The sequence below is a fragment of the Rhinopithecus roxellana genome, chromosome 11, assembly GCF_007565055.1.
Source record: "Rhinopithecus roxellana isolate Shanxi Qingling chromosome 11, ASM756505v1, whole genome shotgun sequence".
Classification (NCBI taxonomy): domain Eukaryota; kingdom Metazoa; phylum Chordata; class Mammalia; order Primates; family Cercopithecidae; genus Rhinopithecus; species Rhinopithecus roxellana.
The window spans coordinates 124170897-124185684 of record NC_044559.1 but is presented as its reverse complement, the minus strand read 5'-3'; the positions used below and the strand labels follow the sequence as shown (position 1 = coordinate 124185684).

Here is a 14788-nt window from a genome sequence, read left to right as displayed (position 1 = left end):
ATTTGTTGCACTATAATTCTCAGGTCAGGAGTACAAGAGAGTCCAGAGTTTTAGAATTATATCATTTAAGATGATGAGCATCAGTCTCATTGCAATTTAGTAAAATCAATTTAATGAGTGTTTTCTTGGGAAAAAGCCAGTTAATTATCATATCCATCAAATTTGGGGCTATAGTTATTAAAATTTTTTATTGTGGGAAAAATACCTAATATAAAATTTACCATGTTAGCGTTAAAAAAATTTTTTTTTTTGAGATGGAGTCTTGCTCTGTCACCTAGGCTGGAGTGCAGTGGCACGATCTCGGCTCACTGCAAGCTCCGCCTCCTGGGTTCAAGCGATTCTCCTGCCTCAGCTTCCTGAGTAGCTAGGACTATAGGCATGTGGCACCACCCCCAGGTAATTTTTTGTATTTTTAGTAGAGATGGGGTTTCACCATGCTAGCCAGGATGGTCTTGATCTCCTGACCTCACGATCCACCCGTTTTGGCCTTCTAAAGAGCTGGGATTACAGGCATGAGCCACCACGCCTGGCCTATGTTAGCAGTTTTTAAGTGCACAGTTCACTGATGTTAAGTAACATTTTCATGAAACAGATCTCCAGACCTTTTTTTATATTGCAGATCTAGAACTAAGCACCCATTAAACAACTGCCTCTTTTCCCCTTTCCCTCAGCCACTGGTAACCACCATTCTACTTTCTGTTTCTCTGAATTTGACTAGATACCTCCTATAGGTGGAATCATGCAGTATTTTGTCTTTTTGTGACTGACATATTTAGCATAATGTCGTTAACATTTTGTAGCATGTGACAGGACTTTGTTTTTTAGGCTGAATAATATTTTATTGTAGGTATATACCACATTTTTTTGTTACTATTTTTCTGTACTATTTTTCTATGGTGGTTTTTGTCAAGTCAGTACTCGTTAGACTTATACCAAGTGATTGGTAGAAGGAATATGATAATCAGAATAATTCATATAAATTGCAGTTTGACTGTTTCATAGATACTATAATAAAGAGTTGGTTTAGGTTAGAAATAAAGATTAACATGAGAGTTTTGATAAGTGGTTTGTAGGCATTCATTCCCTGTTTTCTAGCTTTTGGCATGAACATTTCCTGTTCATTATTAGAAATGATCCGTATTACTGTTAAGAGCAATTTTAATATCTACTGTTTGCCCTTATATGAGGTCTGTTGCATAAAAAGTCTTTTTTTGGCTTAGGATCTTAATTGCAAATTCTTTATGTGTGTTTATTATTTTGAAATACATTTGGCTAGCAAATTATGATCAATTTCCTTCTTACTGAAACCAAATACGAGATTGACTTCCAAAAGTTCCTTCCAGAGCTAAAAGAGTTTGACTTCTATAAAGATCATGTCCATTTTTATAGTACTTTAATATATATATATTATAATAAGTGAAACATATCTCATATTGGTTAGAATATAAAATGATGCCCCAAATACTATAAATAGGAAATCCAAGATACCATAAGGATTAACTCAGAAGAAAAAAAAGATTAGCTAAAGCACTGTTTTCAAAGGATAAAGAACCCTAATTTTAATTTAAGTGGTTACTGGAATTATTATCAAAATAGATTAAACTCTTCTGGATAATTAAGAATGACCAAATTCTAATAGTTGCTTTGCTTTCAAGAAGTGAATTTTTTAGAAACATGAAATTTAACCATTTACATTTACAGTATCAGAAACAATGATCCTCTTCCCCCTTTTTAATTTAGATTATGGATTTCAGCTTATGCGCTATACATAAAAAAAGGATTGGAGGCAACAACATCTCTTTAGAAGATAATGGATAGCAAATATAGAAATAATATTGTACTTGGCTAATCTTTTTTTTTTTTTTTTGAGACGGAGTCTCGCTCTGTCGTCCAGGCTGGACTGCAGTGGCCAGATCTCAGCTCACTGCAAGCTCCGCCTCCCGGGTTTTTTACGCCATTCTCCTGCCTCAGCCTCCTGAGTAGGTGGGACTACAGGCGCCCGCCACCTCGCCCTGCTAGTTTTTTGTATTTTTTAGTAGAGACGGTGTTTCACCATGTTAGCCAGGATGGTCTCGATCTCCTGACCTTGTGATCCGCCCGTCTCGGCCTCCCAAAGTGCTGGGATTACAGGCTTGAGCCACCGCGCCCGGCCGGCTAATCTCTTTTTAACAAATATTTTCAACATATATTCTTAAGGTAAAATTTAACTACATTGATTTTGCAATTTGTTAGCCACACTATCTTAAAAACAAAACAAAGAAAAACACCTAGGCCAGATGTAGTGACCCACACCTGTAATCTCAGCACTTTGGGAGGCCAAGGCGGGTAGATTACCTGAGGCCAGCAGTCGAGACCAGCCTGACCAACATGGTGAAACTCCGTCTCTACTAAAATTACAAAAATTAACTGGGTGTGGTGATGGACACCTGTAATCCCAGCTACTTGGAGGCTGAGACAGGAGGATCGCTTCAACCCAGGAGGTGGAGGTTGCGGTGAGCCCAGATCACACCACTGCACTCCAGCCTGGGCGACAGAACAGGAGTCCATATCAAAAAAAAAAGAAAAAAAAAATTACCTGGGCGTGGTGGCGGGCATCTGTAATCTCAGCCACCAGCCACTCGGGAGGGTGAGGCAGGAGGATTGCTTGAGCCTAGGAGGTGGAGGTTGCAGTGAGCCAAGATTGTGCCACTGAACCTCAGCCTGAGCAACAGCTAGACTCTATGTCTCAAACCAAAAACAAAAAACACTTTAATGGGAAAGAAGTCATTCAATACAACCAAAATGAAGACCAACTACATTTTTCATTTAGTGTTTGTCTTACTTAGCACAATCAAGTATGACTTTTAAAAATTAAAGCGGCCAGGTGCGGTGGCTCAAGCCTGTAATCCCAGCACTTTGGGAGGCTAAGACGGGCGGATCACGAGGTCAGGAGATCGAGACCATCCTGGCTAACATGGTGAAACCCCATCTCTACTACTCGGGAGACTGAGGCAGGAGAATGGCATAAACCCGGGAGGCGGAGCTTGCAGTGAGCTGAGATCTGGCCACTGCACTCCAGCCTGGGCAACAGAGCGAGACTCCGTCTAAAAAAAAAAAAAAAAAATTAAAGTGGGCCGGGCACGGTAGTTCACACCTGTAATCCCAGCACTTTCAGAGGCCAAGGTGGGCGGATCACCTGAGGTCAGGAGTTCAAGACCAGGCTGGCCAACATGGTGAAACCCTGTCTTTACTAAAAATACAAAAATCAGCCGGTCATGGTGGCGCATGCCTGTAATCCCAGCTACTCAGGTGGCTGAGGCAGGAGAATTGCTTGAACCCAGGAGGCAGAGGTTACAGTGAGCCGAGATAGCACCACTGCACTCCATCCTGGGGGACAGAGCAAGACTCCATCGCGGGGGGAGAAAAAAAATTAAAGTGGAATATTTTACATCTTTATTCAGGTATTTGATTTATAATATTATTATTTTCAGCTTTAAAACATTTGAAATATTCTTTTAAATGCTTTTTCCCCCATAGAACAGACTGTTGAGAATCCTGTCTTAATAACATAAACATCAGGATAGTTTTCAGCTTCTTGCTTAGCTTGTTAGTATATTTTTATTGTAGTCCTTAAACTAGGTAGTACAGAGATTTGATTTTTCAGGAGCAGAGTTGATAGAGCAGTCTGCTATATTGTGAATTCACATTTTAAAATCCTTTATTAATTGTCTTGAATGCAGGTCTAGTAGCTCTGTGACGTGTGCAGCTATACTATGACATCATAAACCCCATCTTGAGGGAACCTAGCTACGGGTCAGAGCTAGTCCACTAGGTGCTAATCAAATGCTGTGTTACAACACTGTGAGGTTTTCCCAGTTATAAGTGTCATTATTAGGGTTTTTTTTTTTTTTTTAATTGCAAAGCCAAGTAAGGCTGTCAATTGCATCATCTTACCTTATTTCTTCAGATTAAGTACTGTTTATAGTGGGATTTTCGGTGGATGTGGTGGCATCAGCATAATCTATGTTTCAGGCGTCCTATAGAAGAGGATTATTCTTCAAGGGATGTGGAAGAAAAGGTAAATGATGTCTGTTACAAGTACCTTCTACACACTTTTAAAGCCTCATGAAAAGAGGGGTAAAAATTGTGAAATATAAAATAGCATCCATTTTATGTTTTAGTTTTTTGAGCAGTGGCCTACTTGGTTATTAGAATGTGATAAATTATTCATAGATCTTGGTATCACTTTTTCCTTCTCTTCATTTAGGCTTTTTGTGCAAACATTCCCTCCTCTGAGAAATTATCTACAACCAATAGCCTCTTCCCACACCACCCCCAGCCCCTGCTTTGTTACTCTCAAATCCGTTATTCTGCTTTACTATTCTTTTAAGAGCGGAGCACCACCCAAATTATTTCCTCATCTATTTCTGTCTTCTGATCTGGGAGAGCAGCGACTTATTCTCATTCACTGCTGTATTCCCACTATCTAGAATAGCCCATGACAAGCTCCCAATAGATATTCAGCAAATAGAAGGGTTAATTCATAAATATGATGTGTTTTTTGATGTTTATAAGAAAGATTTCTCTATTTCTGCCTGTGATATGCATATTTTAGTTCAAGCGAACTTTGGTTTGTCTCCTTGTGTGTCTTTTAGGAAAGACTTTAATTCCTTTCTGTTTCCAGGGCTTCTTTAGAACCCTACTTATGAATAAAGTAATTATAATACTTTGTAGATTCTTCCTTGTTTGTATTACAAGGATCTTCTTCTTCTTTTTTTTTTTTTTTTTTTTTTTGAGACTGAGTCTCACTCCGTTACCCAGGCTGTAGTGCAATGGCACGATCTTGGCACACCACAACCTCTGCTTCCTGGGTTCAAGTGATTCTCCTGCCTTAGCCTCCCAAGTAGCTGAGATTATAGGCATGTGCCACCACACCTGGCTAATTTTTATATTTTTGGTAGAGACGGGGTTTCACCATGTTGGCCAGGCTGGTCTTGAACTCCTGACCTCAAGTGATCCGTCCACCTCAGCCTCCCAAAGTGCTGGGATTACAGGCGTGTGCCACCATGCCCAGCCTCCTTCTTCATCTTCTTCTTCTTCTTTTTTTTTTTTTTTTGAGACAGACTCGCTCTGTCGCCGAGGCTGAAGTGCAGTGGTGTGATCTCAGCTCACTGCAACTTCCACCTTCCAGGTTCAAGCAATTCTCATGCCTCAGCCTCCCCAGTTGCTGGGATTACAGGCGCATGCTACCACACCTGGATAATTTTTGTATTTTTAGTAGAGATGGGGCTTCACCATGTTGGCTAGGCTGGTCTTGAACTCCTAACCTCCATCGATCTGCCTGCCTTGGCCTCCCAAAGTGTTGGAATTACAGGCGTGTGCCACTGCACCCAGCCTCAGATGTTTATTTCTTATCTGGTCTCTAATCCAATAACCAGTCTCCTAATTCTCCTTGCCTGTGGAACATTTCCACCTGGTGGTCCTGCTGTTGCCCTGCCATTTTAGTGGCTTAGGCTCCCTAAAACTGAATCCATCACCTTGCACAAATCAAAAAAATGCTTCTTTATTTACCTATTTCGTCTCTGGGGATACCATGCATGTTATTGGATCTTTCACTGCCCTACTTCCCTTCATGCCATCTGTGTACCATACCCTACTTCACAGGCAGCCATGTACTCAGCTATAGCCCTACGCACTCAGTATAATAATAGTGCTTAGATGTTAAGGGTAGGAAGCCATGTGAATTTTTTTGAAGAATAGTAATGGTGGAGTTTAACCTATTAACTCTACCAGTATAATTATAAGCTTGACACTCTTGCTTATAAGTTTTGGCCAAACCAGTGAGAATGTAGAATGATAATTCTCCAGATCTAAGGGTTTTCTTTTTTAAAAGGAGACATTTGAATTCTACCTCCAGGTGTGTCATTTGTGCAGGGTCTCAGCCTTTATTTTAGCAGTTTAATGAAAAAATTGTCTCGTGAGCTTTTGGTCTGCCTAGAGTTTGGACATATAGAAGTTTCCTTGTAGTTACAGAATCTGTATAACCCATCTCCAGAATTGTCGGAATATGGTTTATGTTACCAGGTACAAGTTCTTTTTCTGTATCAGGTATTCTGAACCAAGCCTTTTTTTTTTTTTTTTTTTTTTTTTTTTTGGAGACAGAGTCTTGCTCTGTCATCCAGGCTGGAGTGTGGTGGCATGATCTCAGCTCACTGCAACTGAGTTCAAGAAATTCTCATGGGTTCAAGAAATTCTCATGCCTCAGCCTCCCAAGTAGCTGGGATTACAGGTGTGCACAACCACACCTGGCTGATTTTTGTATTTTTAGTAGAGGGGGTTTCACCATATTGGTCAGGCTGGTCTTGAACTCCTGACCTCAGGTGATCCTCCTGCCTCGGCCTCCTGAAGTGCTGGGATTACAGGCGTGAGGACTTAGCCATTTTTGATAGAGCTATTGTTTAATTAAAATTCTGAGAGTTGTACTTGAAAGATGATTAAAGCAATGTAAAGGATGATTTATGCCTATCAGACGCCCATGAATCTTTGTTGAATTGTTTTTCTGTTCTCCAGAATAATCTGATTTCTTTGAAGCTGGGCATTTCCCCACAAAAAGTGAATGTGGACACCACCTGCCATCTCAACCCATAGGTCTAGTTTGTGAGAATACTTGTAGGACCCCTGGATTTCCCCCTACAGTTTCAAGTTCATTGTCTTCAGATACCTTATTCTATGTATTTGGAAAAAAGAGTAAAACTTTGAGAGCCATTGGGTATCTGACAAGGTATCTTTGGGAGCTCCTTAATTCTAAAAAGAAAATTATTTTGATTTGAGAAAATGTGGTATCTTCAGAAATTTCCACCACCCAGCTATGTGACTGCATTTTTTAAAAAGGAAAGGAACAGAGAGGAAAATCAAGTCACTCTAACCTCCTTACTTACCTGTGGATTGTCCCTGCACATGATGGTGGGTGGTAGAAGTGGTGGTGGAGCACTGTATCCTCCAGAGAGCTCAGTCCGGAATCTGGCAATAAAGATCATGTCCCAATTTCCTGAACTGATGGGATAGAAGCTGGTCAATGAAGTCTTCTCTTTGTGTTATTTTTTTTCTTTTGTTTTATGTAATTATAAAGTATAATTTCTATTTTGCCAGTCTCTGACATACAGGCTTTGTCAGGGTTACTGGATATGTTTATTTTGTCTCTGCTGCTCTATTGGACCTGAAATCTCAGCCTGTCTGAGCAGTTCTTTAAGCTGAAAGCCAGGATGGTAGGGGCTAGATTAGAGTGGAATAACTGTTTTCAAAGTATGGTGTGCAGAACCCTGGGGGTGACTCTGAGACACTTTCATGAGGCTTGCTAGGTCAAAACCATTTTTACAGTAATGCTAAGATGTTATTTTTCTTTTTCTCTGTTTTGATATCTGCACTGATGGTGCAAAAACAATGGTGGGGGGGGAGTGGTAAATTGTTGGTACCTTAAGGCAGTGACAAAAACTGTTATTAGTATTCACTATATTCTTTACTGCTATCCACTTGCAGTTTTTTTTTTAAGTCAATTTAAGAATACCTTTGATGAGGCAGTAAAAATTACCATTGCGTTAAACCCTGACTCTGAGTACATGCTGTTTTGATATTCTGTGTCCTGAAGTGGGACAGCTGCAGAAAGCACCCCTGCTGCATCCTGAAGACCCATGGTGTTCTTGAGGAAAAGCACGTGTGTTATTTGAGTGCCAAGATGAATTAGCTGCCTGTTTTTCCACAGAACATCATTTTCTTCAAAAGAATGACTAATTGCCAAATGATGGCTATTCAAACTTGAAGACATTTCCTCAAAAACAAATGAAGTGAGCTTGTCAGTTCAAGGGAAACAACTCATGGTGTTTATTGTCACAAGCTTTTAAGGCAAAACTTTGAATTTTGGAAAATCTGCATCTGCCATTGTGAGCTTGACAATATTCATAGTTTTCTGATCAAACTGGTTATACTTGAATGAAATGTGATTTATAATAGTGTGTCATGAAATGCGTCCACATTTGGAAGATCTCCTGAACTCAGTGAGCCAGTATTTTCCAAATGAATACTTCAGGATGTTACAAAATCTTATGTGGGTAAAAGATTCATCCAAAGTACAAGACAGATCCATGGATTTTAATGTAACTGATACAGTCTCAGATTGTACGTTGCGATTAACCCTTAAGAGACAACCAGTTGTCAAGTTTTGGTATATCGATGAAGAATATCCATGATTTTCTACAGCAGCTATTATAATATTCCTCCCTTTTTCTAACATGAGTCTGTGAGGCCCAGATTTTCTTCACATGCCAACTAAAGCAACATATTGCATCAGATTCAGTGTAGAAGTAGATATGAGAATCTAGCTGTCTTCAGTTAAATCTGACCTTAAAATAATTTGTAAAAATGTAAAACAGTGCTACTTTTCTCATTTTTTTGAAAATGTAATCATTTTTCATAAAATGTTATTTATGGTAGCATATATTTATTATTTTAAAATGAGTTACTAAGTATTTTTTAAATTTCTGTTTTAATTTCCAATATGTTAAATATCAACAGATATAACCAGTGGTGTGCACAGCTGGCTTGTACCAGTGAAAACCAATTGTATAATCTTTATTCGGCTTTGTGTTCAATGTCATCCATTGGCAGCTTGAAATCAGCCATAGTAGGAGTATTTACATCACAGAAATGAGCAAACACCACAAATCAGTGTTCCTCCTCCTTAAGATCTAGTTATTAAGTGTTTACTAGCCCTCTACTGAATATAAATCACAGAAACAAAAGCTCTTTGAGGTCATCAGTAATTTTTAAGAGTGTAAAGATGCCCTGAGACTAAAATATTTGAGAATTAGTTGTGAGGAGAAAGAGTTATCTTTTGGGAGTTAGTCACCATAGAGGTGGTTGCCTTTTTATAATTCATACAGAGTTGCCTTTTGTGCTGGAAACATTTGTAGAATAAATCCAATGTTTTAAAACTTGTAGTTGTTAAATCTACTGGTTCCATAATGGGATGATGTTTTTCTTTTCCCCGGAATCTAAACTGGATGATAATACTCTGGGGGTAGGTGAGCTGAATTTTCCCTGTAGGCTATGTATTGGTTGCCTCTGTCCTGGTTTCTCACTGTCTGTCCAACTGTTATCTGGGTTTAGATCAAGCCTTCACTCATGCTCTGGCACCTACACAAAGCCCTCACTTACTGTTTGGGCCCATACTGATCTTTCTATTCTGTACTCCTATGATATTCAAGGCCTCTAAAGTGGAGCAATTAGTTCTATACTATTCGGCGTGCCATTGTTTCTTAGGTGCTAGTTTTATTCTACTTTCTACTAGTGTACCTAGTACAATGCTCAACACCTGGGTTCTCTTACACGGATAAAACATGTTTTAACTTTTGGATTGCCAGAGAAGTTTGTTTTCCAAGGGAATGATGTTGTAAATAAATCTTAGTTATTTGTTATAAACCCAGTTTTTAGTAATTCTTTTCAGGTATTAATATAAGTTGGAAATCATTGGTGTTCTTCAAAGTGAAGTCACACACAAAATCTTCCTTGAAAAATTGTTTTAGATCCTATGGTTCTACTACCGCACATGATAGACACTGGTGACTTATTTCCAAGGTCTTTGACTCTTGAGTAAGTCATAATGAATAGTGAATCTTAGTAAAATGAGTCAAAGTTTCTGAAATTATGCGGGCCTATAGGACAGAGTTGTTTACTAATTAGAAAACCTGGCAGGTTTTGAGTCTAGAGGAGTGGTAGTATCGTGCTTTCTAGTAGGGATCTCTGTTGAAGGAACTCAGGGAAGTAGTGAAGAGATGGCTGTTGTACTGATCTCTACCCAAAGCTAAGTGATAGTTCTGGCCTCTCTGGATGCTTGAGCTAGGGAGAGGAAAAGTGTCCGGAGGCCTCACCAGCCTTGAAGGCATGAGCTTTCTCTGGGTCAGAGACACCAGGGGCTTGAAAGGTCCTGGAATTTCTTTGGCCTATGCCTTTTTCGTGGTTATAAGGGCATAACAGTGACTGTGATTTTTATCAGTCTAGAAACAAAGCATCAGCTTACATCTAGAGTAACACTAGAATATCATATGTCACAGATTTAATAAAAATAATGCACTGGCCAGGCGTGGTGGCTCATGCCTGTAATCCCAGCACTTTGGGAGACCAAGGCGGGCAGATAACAAGGTCAGGAGATTGAGACCATCCTGGCTAACACGGTGAAACCCTGTCTCTACTAAAAATAAAAAAAATCAGCCCAGCATGGTGGTGGGCGCCTGTAATCCCAGCTACTCAGGAGGCTGAGGCAGGATAATGGCTTGAACCCAGGAGGCAGAGCTTGCAGGGAACCAAGATCATGCCACTGCACTCCAGCCTGGGCGGCAGAGCGAGACTCCGTCTCAAAAAAAAAAAAAAAAAAAAAAAAAAAAAAAAAAAAATCAACCGTATTTAAGTTCTATCTCCAATTTCTCTGAAGAAGTTAGAGAGGATAGTTTATATGCTGGCCTAAGAAAGGCTTCACTGTTAGTAGTCGTGAGGTCGTAGTGAGGTAGTTTAACTGCTTTAGAACTTCGTGCTTGGAACATTCTTAGCCACCGAAGGATGGGCACCAAAAGTGATAAGGAGCATGTGTTCCTTAATATCTGTCACATCAGAAAATGACTGTTCCAGGACAGTAACCACCTCCCGATGGTAAGTATCCTAGCTGGTTTGTCATTTCTCAGGAGCAGGATAAAGAGAAGTAGGGCAGCCATATTAGTGAGTGGTATTACTTAAAAATAAGCAAAAACAATAACAAAAAAGATCCAACTTTAATCCTCGATGGTGATTGTTTTGGCAGGTTTCTGTAGCTGCATCAGGCACCGGCAGAGGCTCCCCAGCTGTAATTCTAGTGCAGTTACCTTCGGGCCATACTATACATGTCCAGGGAGTAATTCAGACACCACAGCCATCGGTTATTCAGTCACCACAAATACACACTGTTCAGCTTAACTTCCTTCCTGGATGGTTTGTCTTTTACTTTCTTGAGCCACTTTTTTCCTCTTTCACTAATTCATTTATCATTTTTCTTTATGAAGCTTTTATGCGCAAATCTTTTTATTAGATATTTGGAGGAATCTCTTTTCCTTGCATAAGGCGCTCTGTGTCCTGCTAGGTACGTAGGTTTCACTTCAGAGCTGCAGCTTTGTTGTCAGCTCTTAATTTGGGGACTGAGTAATTGCAGATGAGCAGTTCATGTCTTCTTCACATTGTTGTTCTATGTTCAAACTCAGATTTATTTAGCGGTGCTCCCCAAGGGTGCTGAAAAATATTTTGAGGGTTCTTCAGAGAAGATGTCTGATAAACACAGTAATATAAAGATTATAGTACTGATGCTGTTTTCGTGAATAATCACCTTAATAGGTAGATACAAATTTATTTAAAATTCAGTATACATAATTCTTAGTAAGATGATTTTATTGATGTATCCCTCTCAGATTAAACCTTGGCTTTTGTAGATATAATTATTATTGTGGTTGAGATCTAGAGATGTATTTTACCCTTAACATTTCTTGAAGGTAAAACATTTTTTCCATCAATAGATGTAAATTGTTAAGTATGCATTTTTTTAAAGTATGCATCTTAATTACTGAATTTATTTCTGTTCCTTTTTAAGGTCAGTTATTATCCTTTAAATGCTGAAATTATCTGAACCTAATTGATAAAAAAAAAATCTGTGAGGAAAAGGGAGACCCATATACATAGTGTAGTCCTTTCCCGCGTGTTCAAGTCGTTTATCACAGGAGAACGATGAGAGTGGCAACAAGATACCTGACGTGACAAATTCACATATGTTAAAAGCTTGATTATCTTTGTGGCATGGGTATCTTCTCCTGTATTGCCCAAAAGTGTAAGAATAATTCTCATCATTATCTTTTTTTCCTGTGATGGCCCCTGATTCCAAGAGTTTCTAACTCTTTCTGACACTAATTTATAAAACAAGAAAGTCTTTCCAACCTCTTCTTTGTTTTATGCCTTTTATTGGGGTCCACATATTTCTACTTAGTTTTAACCTGGCTGGTATTGGAAGAAAGTATTGTCTATTATTTTTATTATTTAATAGAGACAGAATTCTCAGTATGTTACCCAGGTTGGTGTTGAGCCCCTGGCCTCAAGTGATCCTCTTGCCTCAGTCTTCCAAAGTGCTGGATTACAGGTGTGAGCCAGAGCACCCAGCTGAAAGAAAGTATTCTCTTATATTCAGTAGGCTTTGTTTGGATTTTGTTAAGTGAATGATTTAATTGTCCTTGTAGAAAGAGGTGCCAGTGGATCTTGTCCTAGAATACGTAATCCCTCTGCATGAACTTTAATTTTCACCTTTTCTAAAATAGATAAATTAATAGCCTACCTCACCTAAGGGAGTTGTTATGATTCTATGACAGATGTGTGAGAGCCTGGTGTAAAGTGATAAATACTTAATATTTGGTGGTGATATATGATTATCTGAGGCAACAACATTTTTTTCAGTAAGTTCTGTTGATTGAATGTGTGTGCTTTTGTGTGGGGCGTTCATGAGCAAAGATGCAGAGTCATATGTGAAGGTGAATATACACCTCCGTGTACTTTGGGAAGTATATATTCTTGCTTGCATTGTTGATATTTTAATAAGCTCTTTTGATTTTATCCAAATCAGTTTCCCATGTACTTACAATATGAAGTGAGTTTTGTAAACTCTGCTACCCTAGGCCCTCAAAGTATTAATAATTGACTGAATATATCGAAAGCGGTCATGTTGTTGAAGCGATTCATTGTTTTAGTTTTCTGACTTCTTTAATAATCATATCACTATATTATTACTTGACTTGAAAAATGAAATCATGCTTAAAACTCTGATCTTTCTCTTAAGGAGAAATTATTTGGATCTTCAAGACCTACCACCACCAAACCCTAACTTATTCCTTGTAATAGAAATCCTAATTTTACCCAGGCTTGTTTACTGACTTACTTATCTACTTAAGTATTCTGTCTTGGTCCTATCTGATGGCTAATGTGAAGACCCAGCTCACGCCAGTGCCAGCTGTGAGAGAGTGGAGACAGCAGTGTGATCCAGGAGCTCTCTTCTGCCTTGGCCCCTCGCTGGCTCCCTCCTGGATCCGTAGGAGCACTTTCAGGTTGAGAGCTTAGGTCTTGGGTATTTTACATTTTGTTCTTTGCTGCAATGCCTCATTTGACATCCCAACCGCTCTTTCCCTTGTATTTCTGTAGTATATAGTACCCGTATCATTCCTTTCCACACACATTTGTTTTATAACTGAAATGTTTGTGTCTGCGCTTCCTTTCTTGACCCAGACTCCTTTAGTGCAGATTCACTGTGTTGTATTGCTCGGTTGCTTCCACAGTGCCTGGCTCAGTGCTGCACACGCAGACTCTTACCCTTAATTTTTTGAATGAGGGAAAAGAACATATATTTTATGATACATTTCAGAAAATCTTATATTATAGGTAGCAACAATTGCAGAGACAGATGAATCTGCAGAATCAGAAGGTGTAATTGATTCTCATAAACGTAGAGAAATCCTTTCACGAAGACCCTCTTATAGGTAAGTTAACCAAGTTTCCTACTGTAAAGATACTTTTTCCAAAATGGTAGAATACTTATTCATCAAATCAATTCTTCCTTTATAGCTTTTATGTTTTAAGAGTCATTCATGTATCTTAGTGACTTACATTGTTAAATTATATTTTAGGAAAATACTGAATGAACTGTCCTCTGATGTGCCTGGTGTTCCCAAGATTGAAGAAGAAAAATCAGAGGAAGAAGGAACACCGCCTAACATTGCTACCATGGCAGTACCAACTAGCATATATCAGACTAGCACGGGGCAATACAGTATGTATGCTGCAATTCGATATGATACAGTGCTAGCTTTAAGTCTTCTCTAGTTATATTGAAGCAACTCAGGTTTTGGCATTAAATTGTTCCATTTTTAAGTGCATCAATACCTAAACTGTATCATAGAATGAAAGTATATGTTAAGAAGTGAGATATTTGTATTAACAGCTATCATATAATTTTGAAAAGTAAAAATTTTAACTGCTGAATATAGAAGAAAAATTTGGAGTAAAAATAAAGGGAGGATTTTTCCTACTTACATGTTTATATTAATCTCTAGTAAAACATTGTTTTTGTTGTCTTTATGATGCATGCAAACATAAATGTCTGTATTTCATTCTTGTTGGCTTTTGTTACCCACAATTACATCCTATACTTACTAATCTAAGAGTTTTCTAAAGTATGTTTTCAATGTTTCACTACTCACTGTTAATTTGTGCTACAGTTTTTCCTAAAAGAGAATGGAAAAATGATTTAAGTTTTTAAACTGAAGCAATTGGATAGATAATTTTATTTGAAATTTTACACACCAAAAGTTCTAAATAAACAGATACATTCACATTCAGTCTTGTGCATTTTAATGGACTGTTAATTCTGTGCTTTTAGCTCTGATTAAAGCACTAGTTTTTTCCCAAATGAAAAATGTTTGATACATAAAAATAGTAAAAACCAAGAGCTAGAAAGAAAAGAAAAAGGAGGAGAAGGGATAGGATATCACGTATCCTAAGCTAGCCACTTAGGTACTGGAATAATGTGATATTCCTATCCTTTCTGGAGTATAAATTGTCCACGGAAATTGTCCAAATCAGTTTCCCATGTAATTATAATATGAAGTAAAGTGAGTTTTGTAAACTCTGCTACCCTAGGCCTTCAAAGTAATTGACTGAATATATTGACAGCAGTCATGTTGTTGGAAGAGACTCATGATTT

The 14788-nt window shown here is 38.5% G+C and overlaps 1 protein-coding gene across 20 annotated transcripts in view; it reads left to right on the top strand.

Annotated features, from left to right (window-relative positions):
- The window catches only part of CREM (cAMP responsive element modulator), an 86132-nt gene that overhangs the window by 39736 nt on the left and 31608 nt on the right, over positions 1-14788 (top strand). For 15 of the 20 annotated variants that reach the window (XM_010389392.2, XM_010389406.2, XM_010389405.2 and 12 more), the window contains 2 exons: positions 13468-13565; positions 13713-13855. The exons of 2 other annotated variants lie outside the window; for them this stretch is intronic. In XM_010389392.2, coding sequence (XP_010387694.1) covers positions 13468-13565; positions 13713-13855 — 241 coding nt within the window. Of the gene's footprint in view, positions 1-3655; positions 4058-6137; positions 6269-10825; positions 10997-13467; positions 13566-13712; positions 14424-14788 lie in introns of those variants that run through there. 3 more of the 20 variants (XM_030940861.1, XM_030940850.1, XM_010389400.2) reach the window with 3 other exon arrangements.